This window comes from Lynx rufus, unplaced genomic scaffold (genome assembly GCF_022079265.1).
Source record: "Lynx rufus isolate CCGP_SWC_20201006 ecotype Redwood Valley unplaced genomic scaffold, mLynRuf1.p SCAF_5, whole genome shotgun sequence".
Taxonomy (NCBI): domain Eukaryota; kingdom Metazoa; phylum Chordata; class Mammalia; order Carnivora; family Felidae; genus Lynx; species Lynx rufus.
Genome location: NW_025814867.1, coordinates 158035775 through 158056586, shown reverse-complemented (window position 1 = coordinate 158056586; position 20812 = coordinate 158035775). Strand labels below are relative to the sequence as shown.

Sequence of the window (20812 nt, the reverse complement as noted above, 5' to 3'; positions counted from 1 at the left end):
CTGCAGGGCCTTGGCTGGGTTGAGCTCCACGTGGGAGGCCGGTGTGGGACAGAACTGAAGGCGCACCTGCCCCGTGTGCAGGCTGGCTCCCAGCCACCAGCACAAGGTGGTGTTGGGGTAAAGGCCATAGCCTGGGGGCAGCAGTGGCCCCTGAGTTTGGGGCTGGCTCTAGCCCGGGGGTGGAGAAATGGCCCCACGCTGTGCCCTTGGCCTGAGCTGCCCCAGCAGCTCACAGCTGGGGACCGAGGCCCCACCTGGCCCCTGCCAGGCCCTCCGGGCACGCACACCTCCCCAAGTCAGTATGTTCCTTTGCCTCAGAGGGGGGGGGGGTCTCCCTCCTGTTCTGATTGGGGTCAGAGAGGAAGGGGGCAGGGCCTTGTGCGAAGTGGGGAGGGGCAAGAGAAAGTCTGGGCACCAGGTTTTGTTTTAAACTTTTTAAAAAATACACTCTTTGGTTTCCTTTTATTTCTTGGGGGTTACATGAAACGTGAACCACAGAACCATACAGGAGAGTGCCAGCCAGGTCCCACCCTGGGGGCGGGCAGGGGCAGACACTCCTTAAGGGCGGCTTCCCCGCTCCCCTGCTGCTGGCCTCCCGGCCTGGCCGTCTGACTGTCCATCTGCCTGTCTGAGCCGGCAGAGCCCCTACTTGGAGGAGGAGGTCATGAAGCTGTTCTCGATGCACAGCACGATGAAGGCGTTGCGGCAGCTCGCGGCCTTCTGCGCCAGCAGCCTGCCCGCCAGCAGCGAGGAGGCCTGGCCGGCCGCCGCCGCGTCCTCTGTCCGCCACGTCTCGCAGTAGCTGTCGGTCAGACGGCGCCCGCTGGGGTCCGAGCCGTGCCACACGCTCTTCTGAGGCCTGCGGGAGGCGGCAGCCATCAGCCGCAGGCCCGAGCCCTGGCCCCCGGGATCTGGACCACTCCGGGCAGGGGAGGGCGTTTCCCAAAGGCCCCAAGGCCCAAGGTGCCGCTGCCTGTGGGGCCGTCCCTGGGGGCTCCGCCTCCCAGAACACACCCCCTGCGGCCTCTGCTGGGGAGCCTACCAGGCGGGATGCTGCAGGACGTCTCTGCCGTCGAAAGAGAGGACGCGGGCCCCGGGCTTCAGCTGGCCCTCGGAGCCGGAGAACAAGGCCTCCCAGCTGGGAAACAGCACCTCGTCCTGGGGAGGGCGGTGTCGCAGGACTTAACTCCCACCCCAGGGACGCCCTGCCGCGGGGCCTCCACCCCCAGGTCTGCGGTGAGGCCACTGCCTCTGGCCCCGAGGCGTGCTGGTGCTCCCCAGCTCCCAGGAAGCACTCGGCGGTGGGAGAGAGGCATGGGGACCGCCCCGGAGACGGTTCCCAGCCCCGGCTCGGAGGTGGCTGCGTGCGAGGGCCCGGCCCTGCCTCCTGGCCCTGAAGGCGCCCCGTGAGATGGGGTGGCTGTGGGGGGTTGGGGACCCCGCCGGACCCCCGCCCCTTGCCCCACGCGGGAGCCCTCACGCACCCGGAGGTTGACGATGGGCACGCCCGTGCGGTCAGCGCGGCGCACGATGCTGTAGAGGTCCTGCAGCCGCGAGGACAGGAAGGCGCGGAAAGTGCCCGCCAGCCCCACGGCGCGCGCCTGCTGAAAGCACTGGAAGTCCGCGCCCCGGATGCCGCGCATGCCGCCCGGCTGGGGGCTGTTGAGTGCGACCAGGTGGAGCTGTGGAGGGGCCGCGGGGGTCAGCCACCAGCCCCGGGCCGGCCGAGGGGCTGAGCGTGCACAGAGAGCCCGCGTGACCGGCCCCGGGGGCCCCAAGAGGACCAGCCCAGCCCCTCGGCCTAGGGCAGCAGGGACCGCGCTGGGCTGGGGGCCAGGGGGTCCAGAGTGGCCGCCGTCAGGCCCCCACCCCTGCCCGGCTCCTCGGGCTCTCCCGCTTCTCGAAGGCCCAGAGAGCCCTCCCATCCCGGCAGCCCTGGGAGTCCGCGGGAGCCGAGGGGCTGGTGGGTCACTCACCACGGGCTGGAAGTCCTGGTGGGTGTGGGTGCGGGCGGGCCCGCCGGTGGGGCGAGCCGGCTGGACGTGCAGGTAGGGGCCGTGGTGGGGGACGCCAGGGTAGGGCCGGGGGTCCGGCAGGCGCGGGGGGCCGGCCAGGATGTCATCCGCCCGCCAGGGCCGCGCCGTGGAGTGGGTGAGCTCCCGCCGGGGGTACGGGTTGCCCTCGTGCAGCTGCACCAGCGGGGGCTGTAGGGCGGCCACCTCGTTGTCCTGCAGACGCGGAGGCAGAGGCGCCGTGGGCGGGGGCTCTGCCCCCCTGTCCGGGCGGCCCTCTCCTCCTGCACCTGCGGCTTGTGCTCTCGTAAGCTGCAGGGGGAGCCCTGCCGGCCTGACGTGCAAAGTGGGTGGCTGGCCCTGCGCTCAGGCACCCCGCCCCGCTCAGGACCGCATTCCCTGACCTTCCAGCCCCCCTCACTGCCACCCAGACACCCAAGTTCTCCGCTCCTTATGCCCCGTGCGCCCACCTCAGGTGATCTGCACCAACCCCCACTTCCCAAGTGTCCTTCCTCCCCCAGCACCCAGTGCCTCTGACACCCCATGTGCTCTGTGACTAGGCACCTTTCCCTGCTAAGACGATAAAACCGGTTGTCTATCGTCTGTCATCTTTACCACCTTTCCCCCAGCCCGCGAGCTCCGCGAGGCAGGGGCCTCGTGTGTCCCTCCCTGTCTAAAACAGCGCCTGGCCCGAGACCACACCGAATGAAGGAAGGAAGGAACGAGCGAGGGAGGACTCCCTGGGCTCCGTGAGCGGGCAGACTCACCGGGAGCCCAGGACACACACTACCTAACGCAGCCTCGGTCCCGGGCCCTTTAAGAAGTCCTGGCTTAGAAGAGCCGCAGCGGTGGGAAACCTAAGTACGTGGCTCCTCCATCCCCCGGGCCCCGCGCTCGGAGAGGGCTGGGCAGCGTGGCCCGAAGGGAGGTGGCCTCGTGGTCTGCACACCACCTCCCACGCCCAGCCCCCAGAGCCCCAGGCGTGCCGGGGACGCGAGGCCGTGCTCGGCCTGCCACCGTGGAGCCCCGGCCAGACGTCCCCCGGGCTCCAAGCCCTGAACTCGGCTGCGTCCTTACCGTCCCACGTGGGAGGGGTGTCCGCGCCTCCAGCTGAAAGAAAACGCAGGGGTCACCCCAGCAACCCTGACGCCTGGCACCCCCGCCCCGCCCCAGCGGAAGCTGGCACGGCTACACCCTGGTGCCTGTGCCATCAGCGGGCGCACAGCACCTCACGTGCATGGGCTGTAAGACGTGGGAGTCACCTCTCTGTAAACCCCAAACTGCTCGGAAGGCCCCGAGTTAAAAAATAAAGACACGTGAGGAGGGAGCACGGTCACTGCATGAGGCGCTCACCCCACGGGACAACCCGGACCAAGGCTCAGGCTCGCTGTGGGGGGCCCCCTTCCCCCCGACATGCTCTCCTGAACCACAAGCAAGCTCGAGAAGGTCACCCGCCCCTTCCCCGTGCAGGTAACTCACCAGGACCTTCCGGAACCCATTCCGGACCCGGACGTACAGCTCCTCTGTCTCAGCCACAAAGATGAGCCAGCCCTCCGGAACCTCCGGCACCTTGTCCAGCATGGTCTGGTACGTGGCCCAGATCCTTACCTGCTGGAAGCCCGACCCAGTGGGTGCCCTCGCACACAGGCAGCGTCTGGGCTCATGGGGGGTGGGGGGAGGACACTTCCGGATGAGGGACAGTCCTGAAGGCTTAAGTGTGTTCCTTTCTCGGTCAGGCTGTTCCCTGAGAATGCTCTGTGGCACCGGGACGGTGAGGCCACCCTATGGGAGGGCTGGATGCCAAGTGCCCACGGGCCCGGTGAGCCCTGCTGGGGACCCTTCTTAATGGCTGTCCTCCCTTGTCCTCCCCTGCCCACCCGAGTCCCACGGCCACCCCCAGGCTCCCCGTTTTCTGCTTTGCAAACCACATCTCGGCTGCCGTGCATCTGTGCACGGAGCAGGGCCAGGCCCGGTGCTGGGACCCTCCAGAGCAGGCCACCCGCAGGTCTGCAGAGGGGAGGGCGGCCGGGCAGGCGACTGGGCAGCAAGCATCTGACCGGTAAGGAACACGGGGACCCTTACCCCTGAGGAGGTGCCCATGGTTCCAGGGGGCCCGGGGGGCCCAGGTGGGCCCGGGGGGCCGGGAACACTGATTGCTGCAAGAGAAGAGCCAGAGACAGGAACGCATGGCCCTGGCTGGACGAGGCCGGGGCCCAGGTACCCACCCCTGCTTGACTTACTCTGCCTGTAAGGGCCGGGGAAGGAAGGGGGCCCTGGGGGGCCGGGGGGGCCGGGGGGGCCAGGAGGCCCCTGACGCCCCTCATGGCCGATGCCAGGGGGCCCCTGAGGTCCAGGTGGGCCTGGCTGGCCCCGAATGCTCTCTCCCTTGGGACCCTAGGGGAGACAACAGAACATGTGGCAGAGGCCCTGCGGGGAGCCCCCTGCCTGCCCCCACGATGGCCGGGGAAACGTGGCCTCCCACACGGTGTGCTCTGTGCTGGGAAGGGATCCCAGAACACGGACCAGAGCACACCCTGGACAGAGGTTTGGTCCCCCGAAGGCCCTCGTTCCCCCTCCATCCCTCAGGCAGAAGCTGGGGCCTGTGCCCCCTGGAATCTTTTAGGGCAGATGGTCTCCCTGAGGGAGGCACCAGCAGGAGGACAGGAGTGAAGGGCTGGGTGAGGGCCCCTATGCCCCCCATTCTCCTGGCTGGCTGGGGGGGGCCCCAGGCCGTGACCCACCAGGCCTGCCCCGTGCCCCCCCTGCCAGGAGTGGGGGCAACCTTTTGGGCCTTGCAGGCATCCACAGCTGGGCTGGACCTGGCCCAGGACGTTGGGGACACGGGCTCTGGCTCGGGCCTGCAGGCAGCCAGGAGTCCAGACTTACCGGAATCCCAGGGTAGCCTGGCGGGCCGGGGGGGCCGGGCACACTGGAGCCGAAGAATCCGCCACCCCCGGGCTCACCCCGTTCGCCCTTCTGCCCCGGGTCTCCTCTATCACCCTTCTCCCCCTGTGGATGGAAATGCCGGTCTGAGACAGCCCGGCTCCCGCTGCTGACCTGGGAGGGGCAGGCCGACCCCCGGAAGCCCCGAGTGGGCAGGGTGAGGCAGCCGGAAGCTTCTGGAGCCCAGGAGGTCCGGCACACCCTGCGGGACAGGACTTGTCTCCCCACCTTCTGAGCCCCCAAGGAACCCAGCCAGGGTGGGACAGGCGACGGGGACGCGGGTGACACCCACCTTCATTTCAGCCTCCAGCTGGAGGAGGTCGAGCGGGAACTGCCCTGTAGGAGAGATGGGGCGCCAAGGTGAGTGTCTCGGCAGCGCCATGCCCCCACCTACAGCTGCCTTCGTTGCCTTCTAGAACGTCTGTTTCTGGGGGGCCCCCTGCAGTTTTGTTACACTTTTGTTAATGGCGGCCCCGGAATGTTTTAGGGGTGCAGCAGCAGGACCGGACAGTAAGGCTGGTTCACGCCCGTGGCCTCACTGGTGGGGACACAGGAAGACGTGTGTCACCTCGTGATGGGAGTTCCAGGACGCGTCTGGCGGCTCGGACGGTTCCCCGTGACGCCCGCCTGCCTCTGGTGGCCACAGGTCTGACCTCCTTTTGTAACGGCACCTTTTTAGAATTTCTTTTTGTTTATTACCAGCTGATTTTTGTGAATTGCCCTGTGACCTTGGTAAGTCTACCTATTAATTGCGACGGTACGTTCTTTTGGGTGGTTGATGTTCCCAAACCCGTCTGTACAAATGGCAGGTATTTCTTCCTTCGCAACCCTCCCCACCCTCCCGGGGCAGCGGCCACCACCCTGAGCACCAGCCACCCTGCAGCCCTAGCGAGGGAGGAGGCGGAGCAGCCCTTTGCCCCTCGCTCGCTCGCTCGCTCGCTCGCTCGCAGGGCTCCCTCCTTTCTCGGTCCTGCAGGGGGCGTGCCAGGATTAGCGGTCTTTCCAAAAACTACCTTGACTTGCAAATGGTTGTTCACTCAGCTTGAGCTGTACCATTTCCTCCCTTTTCTTTGCTTTTCTATGTTAATTTTACTTTATTTTTTAACATAATTTCTCGTCAAGTTGACTAACATACAGTGTGCACAGTGCGCTCCTGGTTTTGGGGGTAGATTCCCGTGACTCATCGCTTCTGTACAACCCAGTGCTCATCCCAAACAGTGCCCTCCTCAGTGCCCATCTCTTGGTTAAAGGTAAATTTGCTATTTGTTTTCTGACTTCTTGAGCTGAGTGCTGAGAAACGTGTCCCGCTTGAGGCTGTGAGTTCCTGAACAGTTAACAGGACCCGTGGCCTGGGGCCCAGCTGGGCCGGCCGATGGGTGTGTGGCCCCCATCTGGGGGGGTCCTGCTGCCGCGGGGCCGCTGCGGCCACGGACTCGGCCGGACCCTCACCACCTTCCACCTGCCGGTTGTGAGTGGTTCCTCCTTATCTGGAAGGGAAGTGCGCTGCTCTGGGGTCATCTTCCAGGCGTGTCTGTGACGCCGACTTCCTGCTCGCTTTCTGCCAGGCGGGGGCCTGTGTGGTGAAGACAGGGTCCCTGTGTTGCTGCCAGGGCCCCAGGGCCCCAGGGCCAGGTCGGGAACTCCGTCTCCTGCCTGAGCTGTTCTTTGTGTGCTGGTGCCGTCACTTCCTGAGAGCCGGCCATACCCCCACGAGGACGGATCTGTGTCGTCCTTCTCCTGTCGGTTGCTGCTCTTTACGTCTTGAAGCTATGTTGTTAGAGGCACAGGATTTGGAATTGCTGTATTTTTCTGGTGGGTTTACTCCTTTTTCATAATGGACTTTTTTTTCCCGAGTTTCTGGCAATGTTTCCTGCCTCAAGGTACACTCGTCTGATTTCTCACACACAAACAGATATTTGTACACACACACACACAGGTGTACGTGTGCACACACACAGGTACATTCACAGATGCACGCAGGTGCACACACACCCCCATGCACAGGTGCACACACACACAGGTGCATTCACAGATACACAGGCACACAAAGGCACACATATACATAGGTACATGTACGTGCACACGTGCCCTCACACGTGTACACACAAGAACATGGGCACGCTCACATACAGGTGCACATGAGCACACAAGCACACAGGTGCACTCAGATGCACACACACAGGTGCACATTCACACACACAGGTGCACACACACAGGTGCATTCACAGATGCATGCAGGTGCACACATGCACACACACAGGCTTGGTTTGCCTGCCCCTGTCCCGCATTCAGCTTGTGTGTGTGTCTGTCCTCACATTTGCAGTGTCCCTCGTAAGCAGCATATGGTTTTGTTTTTATCCAACTGCCGACGTTTACCTTTAACGGAGTATTCAGTGGGTTCCCGTTCAGTGCGCTTACGGACAGATGTCAGTTTGAACCAACTATGTTAAATGTGCCTGGTTCCATCTGCTCTGTGCTCCCTTTTCTCTCCTTTCGTGTCGTCTTCAGGGTCCGGTAATTTTGGTGCCATCCTCGCCGGGCACGCTTAGTTGCGTGGTCCTGGCCCGTCGTTGGCTCCACCCCCGGAAGCGGTGAGGTATGTCCCGCTTCGACCACGCTGAACGAGGGCAGCGGTTCGCTCCTGGGGGTCTCCCCTCCAGCATCGCCTCCTTCTCGAAGGGCCCTCGCCATCTGTCCCGTCCCATCAGGGCGGGTCCTCCGATGGCCTTGCTCGGAAGGGGGTTTCCGCTGACGCACACAGGCCATCTTTACGTCGTCCTGAGGCCTCTTTTCTGGCGTCTGTCTTCCGTGCGGAGGAGTGAGGTCCTGTTGGTCGGTGGAGTGAAGGGCTCCTTCGGCCTCAGAAAACCCTTCGCCGTGACGCCTCCAGGTGCTCTCCCGCCGGCGCCCCCGCCCCTGCCCCGGCCCGCGGCCTCCACGCAGACCTCTCTCGCTCCCCTCCCGGTCTCGTCTGCCGAAACTCACGCGGCCTCCTCGGGTCCAGTGGCCGCGCCCCTCCATCCCAGAACGGAACCGGGTTCTTTCCAGGGTCCCGCTCCCTGCACTCACCCCCACCTTCCCTTTGCTGGAGCACTGTCGTGATGCAAGCTTCCACCCTGGCTGGCTCTCCTGGGGGCCTGTCTCACCTCTGCTCTCCTGCCTGCATTCCGGTCCGTTCTGGCCATTTTGTTCACCTGCTCAGCCTAAATTGTAGGCCCTCGGTGAGCTCACCTTCCTCAGGGAGCGGCTTCTGCCTCTAGCAGTCCTCAGGGAAAACCCTCTAGCAGTCTCAGCCCCCCCCCCCCCCCCGGCGGCCTGTCTCTGACCCCGCCCTTGCTCTGGGCTGCAGCCCCTCACTGGGGGGGCCCCCGTCGGCCACCCTTTAGTTGTCACTGCCTGGGGCTGGGGGCCCCGGCCCTCTGGGCTTCTGTCCTGCTAGCCCCCAACAGCCGCCCTGTCGTTTTCTTCTATTTCATTCAGCAGTTGAAGAATTTGGCAGAGTCGTCCCACCGTCCCTCGGAAGGAACCTGTGAGGTGCTAAGACTTCAGCCCCGGGGCAATTGGGCCAAGGGAGGACTCCACGCAGCCGTGGGAGGGGAGGGGCCGTCCCCCCACACGCCGCCCTTCAGCCCCGCTGTCCTTGAAGCCCTGGGCCCTGAGGCTTTGGGCCAACTAGGGATCAAACCGCCACAGGTGCCGTCGGGCCCCATACGCCTGGAAGGGGTGTCCTTCCTCCAGGAGGGCACGGGTCACCACAGAGGACAGTGCCGGGGACCCACCCCAGCCCAGGGCCGCCTGGAGCACACTCACCTGGTGGTCCTGGTGGGCCCACTTCTCCTCTGTCACCCTTCGGTCCAGGAGGCCCCTGGTACCCTGGAGGGACAGAGACCCAGGAGTGCCCATCATCGAGCTGTGACAGGGCCCTTGGGCCATGCCCCTGTGCCCCGCTCACCCCCAGCCCTGTGAGTGCTGCGTGCACTAGCCTGGACGGGGGAGGAGCACCACACGAGTTTGGGAGCCTTCAGAGCAAGAGCTTTCGTTGAGCAGAAGCACTCGGGGGTCCCACCCAAGGGGCTGCCCCTGGAGGCCACACCACTCCCGCGGGGCGGGCGCGGGCTGACAGAGCAGGCCCGGGCAGGGGGCAGATCTAAATTCCGCACGCAAGTGGGTGTCTACTCAGTGTCCGGGGCTGTCCCCCGCGAGGCTGCCAGGACGGCCGTGCTGGGACGACCCGGGAGGCCCCGCGAGGGGCCCGTGATCACTCTGGAGCAGGGGACGTGGGCCGATGAGGCATTCCTGCTTCCCCTGGAGCCCAGGCTCACAGGAGGAAGTCCTGCGGCATCCAGCATCCCCAAGAGAAGCCACCGCCCCAGCCACCGCGAGGCCCCAGGGGCCCTCACCTGGCAATCCTGGAGGTCCAGGGCGGCCAGACTCCATGAAGGCCTGCAAAGAAGCTGGCCGGTGAGGCGAGGGGCCCTGCGGATTGAGGGCAGCACCACCCCAGCGGTCTCTGAGCCCGGAGCCCCAGCCCTCTGTGAGGCCACACAGACACCGTTCCCCCGTAGGAGCAGGGGGAGGGGGAGGGGGAGGGGGAGGAGACGGGGGTTTGGAATCAAGAGCCCTGATCGTGATATGACCTGCCCCTTAGGAGTCACTTCATGTGGCTGAACCTTGTAAAACAGGGGTGTCTGCCCCCCAGGACCACACGGCTCGAGGTTCAGGCTCCCAGATGCAGAGAGCCCTCACTTCCCCAGGTGGGGTTTGTTTTCTAATGGAGTACTGGCCAGCCCCCTGCCAGAAATTGGGGTGTCCCCTCCCTGGGAGAGGCTGACCCCTCCAGGGGGTGGCTGGTGGATAGGGCCTGTGAGGAGGAGGGTGGGGGTACTTACGTTGCTGTCATAGACGGGAGTCCCGGGAGGGCCTGGGGGTCCTGGAGGCCCCGGGGGACCGGGTGGGCCCTGCATGGGGAGGACAGAACATGAGGTCAGTCACGTTCACAGCCAGGCCGTGGATGTGACCAGGGCAGCAGATGTGAGGGGGAATATTTCCAAAGGTCTCACTAAAATCAGAAAACTGAACGTGTGTGACAGCATATAATCAGGAAGCATCCAGTTTGGTTGTGGCTGTGGGGCCCCCAAGCACAGCTGCCCCTTTCAGAACGTGCCTGGGGGACGTGGAGAGGGGAACAGGACTGGCGGGGAGCACGGAGACTAACGCAGAGTCTGGGAGCTCATCTGTGTGTTTCCACGTTCAAGGCAGAGCCCCAGGAGGCCCAGAGGCCAGCAGGCTGAGCCCATGTGTGAACTTTCATTTACTTATTCACAGAAAGAGAAGAGACAGCCAGCCAGGCGGGGTGCAAAGCACTCATTCTGGCAGTGACCTGCTTACTGGACAAAGCACCAGCGTGTGTAACTCACGCTGCGTCAGGAGCGAGACCAGGGCCAGTGAGGTCGTGCGAACCTCAGGACCCGGCCCCGCCTGCCCTGCGGTCGCCTCCTTGCAGTGCCCCACTGAGGCCAAGGACAGAGGGACTGGAGGCAGCACAGAGGTGGGGTGTCGGGCCCCCAGAGGAGCCGCTGGAGGCGGAGCCCTGTCCCAGCAGACTCCGCGGGGCACACATGCGCCCTTAGGTCAGAACTGACTCGCCGTCCGCCCTTAGGTCGGAAGTGCGGAAAGGATCCCGGCGCCTGTCTTGCTTGTCGAGGCCCGCGACCCGTCTTTCTGTCACTACTTCAGATCGCCGCGAGATGTCACCTCCTGCCTCTTGATTTTTCACGAGGCAGCAGCCACGTTTAGGCCACGGGAGGAAGGAGCCACGATGAAGAACCAGCAGTGATGGCAAAAGCAGAAAAGCGGGGACCGTCTGACACGCTGGCCTCGGGACCCCACGCCCCGGCCCGGGCCGCGGGAGCAAAGTCACCGAGTGCACCTGGCAGCTGGCTGGGTGCCCGGCCGCGGGATCGGGAGCAGGTCCCGTGTCTGGAGGCCCCCTCTTAGGGAGAAACGGACAAAAACACCCAGGCTACCAACATAAACCCTGCTCAGAAGCCGGTGAGGCGCTGAGAGTCAGGCTGTGGTGCTGAGTGAGGGGCCCCACCGGGGGCAGGGGTCACGCCCGGGACCCACGCGGCCGTGCCCTTCCAGAAGAGCCACTCGGGGCCCCTGTCCCCGCAGCTCAGCTGGAGTGCGCGCGCACATGTGTGGGGTCCTCGTGCCAGAGGACCGGCCCGGCGTGGTCACGGCGCAGGGCCCTCCCCACGCCCCTGGGCGTCCCAGCCACGCCGTCCGCCCCTTGGGGGACACTCACCCTCACACCAAAGCCGACGCTGCCATGTCCTGGCTCCCCTTTCTCGCCTTTCAGTCCGTTCATCCCGGGGCGACCCTGGGGCAGGGCACGGGGGCGGTCACTGCCGGAGCTGGCTCACGCCAGCCTGGCCAGCTCTCGGTCCCCGCCCAGGGTCTCCTAGGGCGCCAGCCCCTCTGGCCCGAGCCACCCACAAACGGGTTGCGCAGCCCTAGGCTTCGTCCTGGAGAAGCCGTCCCTAGGCGGGGTGGTCCCTGGGGGCAGGGCAGGGGGAGGAACTGTGGTCTGCGGCCCCGTAGGCCCCCAGGGGCCAGGCCCGAACGAGATCCTGGGTCCTTACCGGCCGCCCAGGGAAGCCAATCTCCCCTTTGTGCCCCGGCCGTCCATATGGACCCTGCAGGAAGGAGGAGCGCCTTTCAGGAGAGCAGAGGCCGGCGCCTGCGGTGGCCTCCCGCCCGACACCTGCCTCCGTGTTCGCCAAGCACGCCGGGATGTACGCTCGGGCCACCACGCCTGCTCAGCGGCCAGGCCGTCACGGCACCTCGTGTTCTGTCACACCGCACACGCGTGTTTGCGGTGGGAGGCGTGCGCCTACTCACCGGCGGTCCTCGGAAGCCGGGCTCTCCCTGAACAGGAAACCAGAAGGCGCCGTCAGATGGCCGGCGGGGCAGTGCCCGAGGGGCTCCGACCGCGCCAGGGACGGAAGGAAACGGCAGAGGGAGCATGCTCTAGATGGGCGTTTTTGTCCCCAGGGAGCACGGACGAGGCCTGCCGTGGGGGCCCCCCCGACCTCGGGGCCGGCCTGAGTTCTCTGGGCCCTGAGATCCAAGGTCCCACTGCCCACCCCAGACAACCCTGGGAGACTTCAGGGCCCCTCCGGGCCTGTCCCCCACGGCCACTGAATCTGGGTCCAAGTCCTCCCCGCACCCTCTCAGGGCCTGTCCGGGTGGGGGCTGAAGGAGGAGGGCCGGGACCCCTCCACGGTGGCAGCACCCAGAGGCAGAGGGGCAGCTGCATCCTCAGGGAGGGGCGTCTGCAGGTGAGGCCCCTGCTGAGTCCCCCTCCTCCAGAGCCCCCAGCCCCTCGGCAGGGCGGGCTCAGCTGACAGGCAGGGGATAACCAGGGGCCGGCTGGGTGGCGGCCAAGCCAGGCGTACGGGCTCTGACCCTCCCAGTGCGGCACTGAGAGAGGGACAGACAGGGAAGGGCGAGGGGCCCAGGCTACAGAAGTTTCCAGAGCCCTCTCAGGACCCCCCCCCCCCCAGCCCCCGGCCTGGACAAAGGTGAGCAATCCCAGGCACCGGGCTCACCTTGGCTCCTTTCTGGGCAGGGCCCAGCGTGCCGCCATCGGGGCTGAAGACTGGGCCCGGCTCGCCCTTCTCGCCCTGGAACAGCGGGGGTGACGGCATGAGGCCGGCTCTGGGGAAGGGAGGGCCCTCGACTCCCACAGTAAAGCCCCAACTCGGGGCATGAACACCAACCCCGGAGCCGGTGCATGGTGAGCGGGGTCCTCCCCTCCCTGGGCTCTGCCGTGGGGTGGTCTCCGCGGGGCCTCCATGGGTCACAGTGAGGTGACCGTGAAGAGAACCGGTGTCAGACTCGGTCAGGGCTCTCGTGTCCCCATCGCCCCCCCAGGGTCACAGAGCAGATGGTGCCTGAGCCTCTCACCTTGGGTCCCGGGGGGCCCCGCTGGCCTTTGGAGCCCAGATCTCCCTTTGGCCCGGCCGGTCCCTACGAGGAGACAGGAATGAGGGCCACGCGAGGGACCCTGTCCCACCGCGGCCGCCTGGGCACACCTGCCTCCTCGTCCTGACCCACACCCCGAGACCCCGCCCTGGTCCCCGGGGGCTTCTGCGCAGGAGCCTGAAGGTTCCTCGGCTCTGCGGGCACCCTCCGGCACTGGGCTCACCAGGGGCTCGGGGCCGGTGCGAGGAGGGCCGAGGGGCGACTTACAGGAAAGCCCGCGTACCCCGGCCGGCCCTGCGGAAGAGAGGGGCCGGGTCAGCTCGGGGCGGGCGCGGAGCCGGCTGTGGCTCCCCCCTGGGACGGCGTGCACATACCTCGGGTCCCGGCACGCCTGCCACCGCTCTCTGTCCACGGGCCGGCGGAAACACAGGCCGGAGGAGGAAAAGGGAAAACACGTTAGAGTTAAAGCCCAGCTCGCCTCACGGGCCCAAGGAAACAGCACAGCAATTAATGCCCAAGAAAAACTGCTTTCACTCGCCGTCCTGGCTTTGGCCTCAGGTCCCTCAGATCAGGCACTGGAGAAGCTTCCAGAGACCCCGGGGCCAGAGCGGACTGCCGGCATCTGGGAACCCAGGGGGTTCTGATGGGGCAGCTCAGAGGCTGAGGACACGAGGGTCTCAGTGGGAGAGGCCTTGCTGCATTTAGATTTTCTGCTACAGAATTTCCATTTCTCTCCGGTCACCCACTCCCATAATTTTCTTCTCATTCAAGTAATTTAAGAGTCTCACCATAATGAGACACCATCGCTGGTCCAGAATAGAACCAAGTGGAAACCCTGGAGTCTTTAGGGGGCACCCGAGGTGGGGGGGAGCCGACGTGGGGTCAGGGACCGGGCTGGCACCCGCCGTGGCCAGTGCCGGGGGGAGGGCCGGGCACAGCGCCTGCCCACCCACGCAGTGTTCTTACGTCCTGCTCCGACACGTAGACGACAGGTCCTGGGGGCCCGGGGGGTCCGGGGAGGCCAGGCTGCCCCACTCCATCCCTCCCTGGGTCACCCTGGAAGAGAAAGCCGGTGTCTGACTCTCAGATGGCTCGCGGGGGCCTCCAGATTGTCCGGGCGGCCCTGGAAGGGACCCCAAGCCCACCCGGGGCTCGGAAGGGGTTCCTGGCGCCCACAGGGTGTGAGGAGGCGCCTGGGCTGGGGACGGCAGTGCTGAGGGCCCCACCTCCCGGCTAGGCAGGCTCCGAGCCAGCACCCCTCAAGGCTTGGCCACGCACGTGCCCGGCCCGCAGACCCCGAGCCCCACTCACTCTCTCTCCCTGGGTCCCTTTTTCTCCTTTGGGTCCCTGCAAAGATGGAAACAGTTCATCTCAAACAGAGCCTGAGCCCCCTTCCTGGAGACCCCACACCACCAGCAGCGGCTCTGAATGGAGAGTAGAGAGTTCTTCCTGGGAAAGGGGGCTGAGCCAGGCAGGAAGCCCGGCGGGCAGCCTGGACCCCCGGCCCACGGCCCACGGAGCCGGGGTCTCTGAGCCCTGTGGGGTACAGAGCACTGGTCAGGACCCCGAGACCACACCGAGGTGTCCGCCTCATCAGCCGCTCGGGTGGTCCGCTCCCCCACCCCCAGCGTTCCTAGGGGTCGTGCACCTGGGCTCCGGCTGTGCCCTCTCTGCCAGGGAGGCCGGGGAACCCGGGAGGTCCATCGGCTCCGACTTCTCCCTGCACCCGACACAGGAGGAGACGAGCGTCAGCCCACCGCCCAGCAAAGCCTGGCGTCCGGGGAGGTGAGCAGGCCGGGGCTTCTGCGGGTCACCAGCTCACGCCCCTGGCAGCAACTTGGCCCAGTCGGCCTCCAGCCTCCTTGGGAGCCTCAAGGGGCAGAGGGGGAGGGGACTGTGGTCGGACAGACTCCTGTGGTTCCCAAGGTTTCCACCCTGGAGCCAGGAGGAGCCTGTCCTGTGACCCGGGGCGGCGGGCAGGTGTCCTGGGGGTGGGTGTCCTCAGGACAGGCACGTCTTGCGGTCTGAGGAGTGGAGGCCGAGCCCGGACGGCACCAGGAAGAACCAGAGGGAGAGTGAGCCTGCGCCTGGCCTTGGAAGTCACTGCACGCGGACCTCCCCCCGAGTTACCATGGTTCCAGGGGACCGGGGCCGTGCGGCTGAGGGGGCCCCTGCCTGCTCCCGACTGGGATGGGTCTAGATCACAGATTCTCTGACCCCGAGAAAAGGCTCTTTCTTACCTTGGCGCCTGGTGGTCCGGCTATTCCAGGGTCCCCCTAGAGCGGGTGAAGGGGCTCTGTGAGCGCGAGTGCGGCAGCCTGCCCCCACAGTGGTGGCGTCCATGCTGCCCTCTCCTCCTCCAGGGCCAGCCCAGAGCGGAGGGTCCCAGGGACACCGGGCCAGCTGTGCAGGCAGCTAACACATGCAGCCTAGACTGTTCTGGAAGCTGCCCCATCAGTTTGCTCCAAGGAGCACTCCACCAGACGACTTCGTTTTAAGGAAGTGAGTGTGTCTTTCTAAAATACAATCTTCTACCACAACCCAAAGTTCTAAATCAAAGCAAAACACTCTAAAAGGAACATTCATCACAGGACCATAACACATCGCCTGGTGGGCCCTGTGCGCCCTTGAACCCGTGTGTCTGTGGGGAGCGCGGCGTGCCCTCCCAGCCTGGCCACCCACGGGGAGGGGTGGGGGCTGGTGTCCTCCAGGGACAGGGTGGGGCAGCAGAGCCAAGCAGGGAGGTGGGGGGAGTCCCGGGGCGCCCCACCCCCTGCCGCCCCAGAGCCTGGGAGGCGTGGCAGGGGCAGGTTCCTCTGTACCCCCGGGTTGGCAAGCCCCCTTCAGACGCATGAAGCTGGGGACCCTGTGGCTTTAGAAGGATGGGAGGAGTGCCCCCCAACACGGAAGCTCGGGGTGGGTGGTGCCTGTTTCCCCGTGTTTCTCCGATCTCCCGCGGTGAACTCCTGCTACCCCCAGGCCCCGCTGAAACGGTAACTCCTAGTGGGGGGGGTGCGCTCACTGACCTTGACCCCCGGCAGGCCTGGTGGTCCCTGTGGGGCAGAGAAGGAACAGAGCCTGAGCCCCCCAAGGGAAGGTCTTCCTCCTACAGGAGCCAGGACCCCCCTGGGCAGCCCAGGAGCAGGGGTCTGTCCTCAGCACCACCTTTCCCCCCCAGGCAGCACACAGACCAGACGCGAGGGCAGGCGTGCCCGGTGCCTCCACAACCCGAATCTGCATCTTGTGTAACTGAAGCCTGCGTCCGAGCAGACAGAATGCTGCCCTCTGGCCCGTACAGGGCACTGGCTGGCTCGGCTTTGCTGCGACCCCCGGGGGTCTCCGTCACCTCCGAAGTCACGGAACAGCCCCGCTGATTCCTCCAGGGGTCAAGGGGCACTGGATCTGTGTACCCGGGTCCAGGGCCCTAAAAGCGGGGACAGGACCCCGGGCCCGAGACCTCGCTGCCACCTCCCACCGGGTCCTCTCTGGTACCCAGGCAGCTACCCGATGCGGCCAAAGGCTAGGATTTTTTAACACGTAAAAGGAAAAGCACGAAATTAAACTAGCAAAGCCACTCTAGCTGCTCAGGGAAATAGTTTCTGCCCAAGAGAAAATTCTCGCTAACGCTGCCCAAAATAGAAACCTGTCCCCGCTGCTCACTCTCACCAGGCTGAGGGTCTGGGGCTGCGGCGGGCGCTGGCAGGAGGGTCCCCTGGGCATCCACCGGCCATGGCAGAGGCAGCGCCCCACCCCGGGACGTGTCCCCCACGTCTGGTCCAAGTCCTGGGCTCGCGGGGGTGTCGGCTGCTTCAGCCAAACCCAGGCCCAACTGGTGCAGACGTTAACAGCAGAACGAGGTGGGATTTCACAGGAAGGTACCCATCTTTATTTAGTTACAATTGCACTTAGGGCCAAAGTTTATTGCTTGCCCCAATTAGAGCCGTAACGAGAACTCAAGCACTGCTATTTTCCAGAAAGATCCATCTTTTAGGGCTCATTCTGCCCCACGTCCATCTACCGGACCACCAACGGCACTTCCCCACGTGGACGGTCCACTGCCTTCCAGAAGGCCTCCAGGGTGGACAGTGCCCAGGCATCAGCGGCCTTGCTGGTCCCCACCGGCGGGCTGGTCCCAGGGGCATCCCCTGCCCCGCGTGCACCTCCCCCCGAGAGCGGATCAAGCCGGCAAGGGCAGTACCTGTGGCCCGCTGGCTCCGTGAGCAGTTGACCAGAAGGGTCCCCCAGAGCCGTCCATGTCCTCCTGCGGGCAGCACACGAGGGGGACAGTTGGGTCTGCGTGTCTTACGGGAAGAGATCCCTCCCGGAGGCCAGCGGCTGGCCTGAGGGGGAGACTCAGCCACAGCTAAGCAGGGCGGGTTCCAAGGGCTGAGGTCGCCTGGAAGCGGCCATTCTTGGTCCTGGCATAAGAAGCGTCTGCCGGGTTGTGGGCACCCTGCTGCGGGGGGGGGGGGGGGCGCGCCGTTCAGCCCTCCTCTGAGTTTAGGGGATTTTATTTTTGGCCCGAGCACCAGCCGGGGGGCCTGGCTGTCTCACGGTGTTGCTTGGAGCAGTCTTTCCCCAGCACGCACAGGACAGGGGCCCTGGCACGACCACCTGTGCAACTGGGTGGCTGCTCCCCCACTGCCCCCGGTTCCACCTTGTGGCACCGTCCAGGCGGGGCTCAGACACGGGGCCGGGGAGAGTGCTAGCCCGTGGGGGGCGCCCAGGGGGGCACGGGGCTGCAGACTCGGCTTTCTGGGGGACGGGAGCAACCAGTACTCACAAACCCCGCGGCAAGTCCTGGTCCTGGAGGCCCGGGGGGCCCGGGGGGCCCTGGTGGTCCAGCTGGTCCGGGGGCTCCTGCCAAGCCAGTCTCCCCAGGAGCGCCAGTGGGGCCAGGGTCCCCCTTGCTTCCCTGCACAGGTGGAGAGACAGAAGTCACTGCTTTCGGCCACCAGGGTGTCCACTAAACCCCGAGACAGCCACTGCATGCCGTGCCCACCTGCTTTCTTTATGCGCTTTTTACAAATCTGGAAACCGGAGACAAACGGCATTGCACAAAGCAAACCCAATAGCCCCTGTTTTTCCTCTGACTCTAGGAAACGGTTTTATCCACTTTAAAAACGACACCACCGAGGGAGACCCACAGGCCCACACACTGGAGATATTCCTTCCAGGTCTGGTGCAAGGTGCGCACAGAGCACGCTGCCCCCGGCGGCGGAGGAGGGGGTGGCGAGCTGTGGCAGGTGAGGGGGGGAGCCCCGAAGCAGCGATGGGGGAGCAGGAGGGCCCCTGAGAGCGACCGAGGGGGGCCCAAGGACTGAGGAGGCCCGAGGGTCCTGGATGCCAGCTTGTGAGCAGGGCAGGGAGGTGGGGACTTGACGCAGGGAGGCCCCCGGGCAGAGGGCTGGGCTCTGTGCAGGCTCAGCCCGGAGGCCGGGATCACCACCTGGCCCAGCCCCACCCAAGGCCACCTAACCTCATCTGCAGGCTCAGCCCGGAGGCCGGGATCACCACCTGGCCCAGTCTCCTGCCTGTGAGGGGCACAGGCGCCCCTGGCCCACAGCAGGGCATATTACCCACGCACGCGAGCCCACCGGAAGGCCCCGGGCAGCGCTGACCACGGGCTCTCCCCAGGGGGCCTCCCGGCCAGTTCCACTGCCTCCTCCGGCCCCTCGAGTGGGCTGGGGTCCCCTCACCGCTTCCCACAGGCATCGGAAGCTGTCCTGCGGGGGTTGGGCCCCGGCCCTCCGTGAGCTGCCCCTGAGGCTGGTGTTAACCCCTTTACGGTCTATTTAACAGATAGTCAGCAGTTTTGACTTATTGTCACCCACTTTATCCACGTGCTCATTTTAATAGAATCTTATATTTTACTTTCTGGGTTTTAATACTAGCGCCTTTTTATTATATTTAAACAACTCATCTAATGGTCAATCTTTGAAAGGCTTCTACGTAAATATTTGTGCCTAGAACACTCCATCGGGGCTGATCTTTTGTATTTATTTTTTCCCAGTTTCCTACTCAGTTTACAACCAGGCTGTAGGATCTGGACCCCTCAGGCCAGCTCCTGACGGTTTTAAAGTTTGAGTCTCAATAGCCAGTTTCCCACTCGGGGTCTCATTCCCACAGCAGGTCTGACCTCAGCTTCAGTGCTGAATTTTCCTGCAGTTGTAGCCCTCATTTCAGGCCTCCCAGAAGGCCCTCAGTGCCCCCACGCTCATGCGTGTGTGTGCGCGTGCATGTGTGCATGATGTGTGCGTGCGTGTGTGCACATGCATGCTCGTGTATGCACGTGCGCGTGTGTGCATATGCACATGTGCATACGTGTGTGCACATGCAGGTGTGCATGATGTGTGCGTGCGTGTGTCCACTCACGTGTATGCATGTGCGTGTATGCGTGCATGCAGTGCGTGTGTGCATATGCATATGTGTGGGTATGTGTGCATGCACATGTGCATATGCATATGTGTGCGTATATGTGTGCGTGTGCGTATGTGCACGTGTGCTCCTATGCACACGCTCCTCTCTGAACCCCACCCCATCCCTCAGAATCTGCATGACCTGTGTCCTGATCCCGTCCTCATCTTGGTCCTCCCTTCCGCCCCGCGGGGTTTGCCCAGCGCAGCCCCAGCCCACCAGCGGGCACTTCCCCTGGGGACCAGCCCCTTGACTTCCCGGGAAGTTTCTGGTGAGCGCCCGCCCACCCGGTGCAGCTGAAAGGGGCCTCCCCGGACCCGCTTCCTCATGGGATCCCACGGGGCCCCAGCAGCACCCCAGCTCCCAGCAGCCCGGTCCCTCCCCATGAAGCCCCCCCACTCGACGCTTTATCCGACAAGTTTTCACCGGGAGCTTGCATCCAAACACCAGGTCTCATTCCGCAGCAGCCAGAACTGGGTGGGAACCCTGGCCGGACCAAGGGGACGTCTCCCCAGGGCGGCTCCCACAGTGGACACCGGCTCCCTCGACCGTGGCCCAGCCCGCCCCGCACCCAGCTGCCCATCTCCACCCGCCCCAGGTGCCTCCAGGGCGTCTGGGCATCTCGTCTGTACCTTAGGTCCCGGGGTGCCCGCTTCGCCCTGCAGGGGAGAGAGAACAATCGCTGAACCAGACCGCGTGCAGCCAGCGAGAGGAGAGCACACACTTGTGCTCATTCCGTCCTGACCCGAGAGGCCGCTGTTTGGCCAGTCACGCCGATCAAAGCCTGGCTTTCCTCGCTCGTGTCTGGGCAGCCGGGATCCCGGGTGCCGCTCCCGGAAGACACGCGTCTGAAACCCTGAGTGTCTCCTGGCCCTGGCACAGCGTGGGCTGCTCCCGCCACCGCCCTGTGTCAGACCTGGACAGAGGCTCCCGGGGGGCTGGGAGTGGCCGGCACCCCCACGAGAGCCCCTCTGGCTCGGCTGCTGCCCCAGCGAGAGGCCCTGAGCACCCGGGGTTCACGGAAAACGCGCCTCCTCCGCTCAGCCCCGAGCAGCCTGGCTCTCGTGGAAAGTATCCCATGGAGGACGGCCTCGAAACCCCTCCTGGTTCATTCACCGTAAACGACATGGAGCCACGGGCCCCAGTTGTAACCAGAATGAAAGCTTGGGATGCAGTTTCCAAATCAAGCAAAGTGTCCCCACGACCCCAAACACCTAGTCCAGCTGTCATCAGAAACACTGATCACAGAGTCCCGAATTTTTACACGCTTCTCAGCGAACTCCGGACGCCCCAGGCCCCAGGCTCTCAGACCCTGATGACTTAGGCGGACGGTGGATGGTGGCCGTGCACGGGATGACAGGGCCACCTGCCTCCCCGTGGCCACCTTTGTGGCACTTCTCGTGCGGAAGGCCGCCCGCCCGCATCCCCACACCCATCGCTCTCCGGCCGGC

General features: G+C 65.0%; 1 protein-coding gene and 1 long non-coding RNA gene across 2 annotated transcripts in view; one reads left to right on the top strand and one right to left on the bottom strand.

The window, feature by feature from the left end:
- Positions 1-449: 449 nt before the first annotated feature.
- Positions 450-20812, bottom strand: part of COL18A1 (collagen type XVIII alpha 1 chain) — a 51342-nt gene continuing 30979 nt past the window's right edge. Inside the window, exons 14-41 of the mRNA XM_047099041.1 lie at positions 19994-20020; positions 17728-17859; positions 17143-17205; positions 15971-15997; positions 15185-15220; positions 14593-14664; positions 14256-14291; positions 13911-14000; positions 13319-13348; positions 13212-13238; positions 12927-12989; positions 12569-12643; positions 11859-11885; positions 11600-11653; positions 11263-11337; positions 9845-9913; positions 9356-9398; positions 8766-8828; positions 5248-5291; positions 4899-5021; positions 4253-4406; positions 4095-4168; positions 3492-3623; positions 3090-3122; positions 1977-2228; positions 1485-1682; positions 1043-1158; positions 450-859 (exon numbers count right to left, since the gene is read on the bottom strand). Coding sequence (XP_046954997.1) covers positions 646-859; positions 1043-1158; positions 1485-1682; positions 1977-2228; positions 3090-3122; positions 3492-3623; positions 4095-4168; positions 4253-4406; positions 4899-5021; positions 5248-5291; positions 8766-8828; positions 9356-9398; positions 9845-9913; positions 11263-11337; positions 11600-11653; positions 11859-11885; positions 12569-12643; positions 12927-12989; positions 13212-13238; positions 13319-13348; positions 13911-14000; positions 14256-14291; positions 14593-14664; positions 15185-15220; positions 15971-15997; positions 17143-17205; positions 17728-17859; positions 19994-20020 — 2349 coding nt within the window. The 3' untranslated portion in view covers positions 450-645. The remainder of the gene's footprint in view (positions 860-1042; positions 1159-1484; positions 1683-1976; positions 2229-3089; positions 3123-3491; positions 3624-4094; positions 4169-4252; positions 4407-4898; positions 5022-5247; positions 5292-8765; positions 8829-9355; positions 9399-9844; positions 9914-11262; positions 11338-11599; positions 11654-11858; positions 11886-12568; positions 12644-12926; positions 12990-13211; positions 13239-13318; positions 13349-13910; positions 14001-14255; positions 14292-14592; positions 14665-15184; positions 15221-15970; positions 15998-17142; positions 17206-17727; positions 17860-19993; positions 20021-20812) is intronic.
- On the top strand, positions 2269-3879 carry LOC124526222 (uncharacterized). Its single transcript, XR_006965631.1, has 3 exons — positions 2269-2873; positions 3483-3599; positions 3749-3879. It is a non-coding gene; the product is annotated as an uncharacterized LOC124526222 (long non-coding RNA).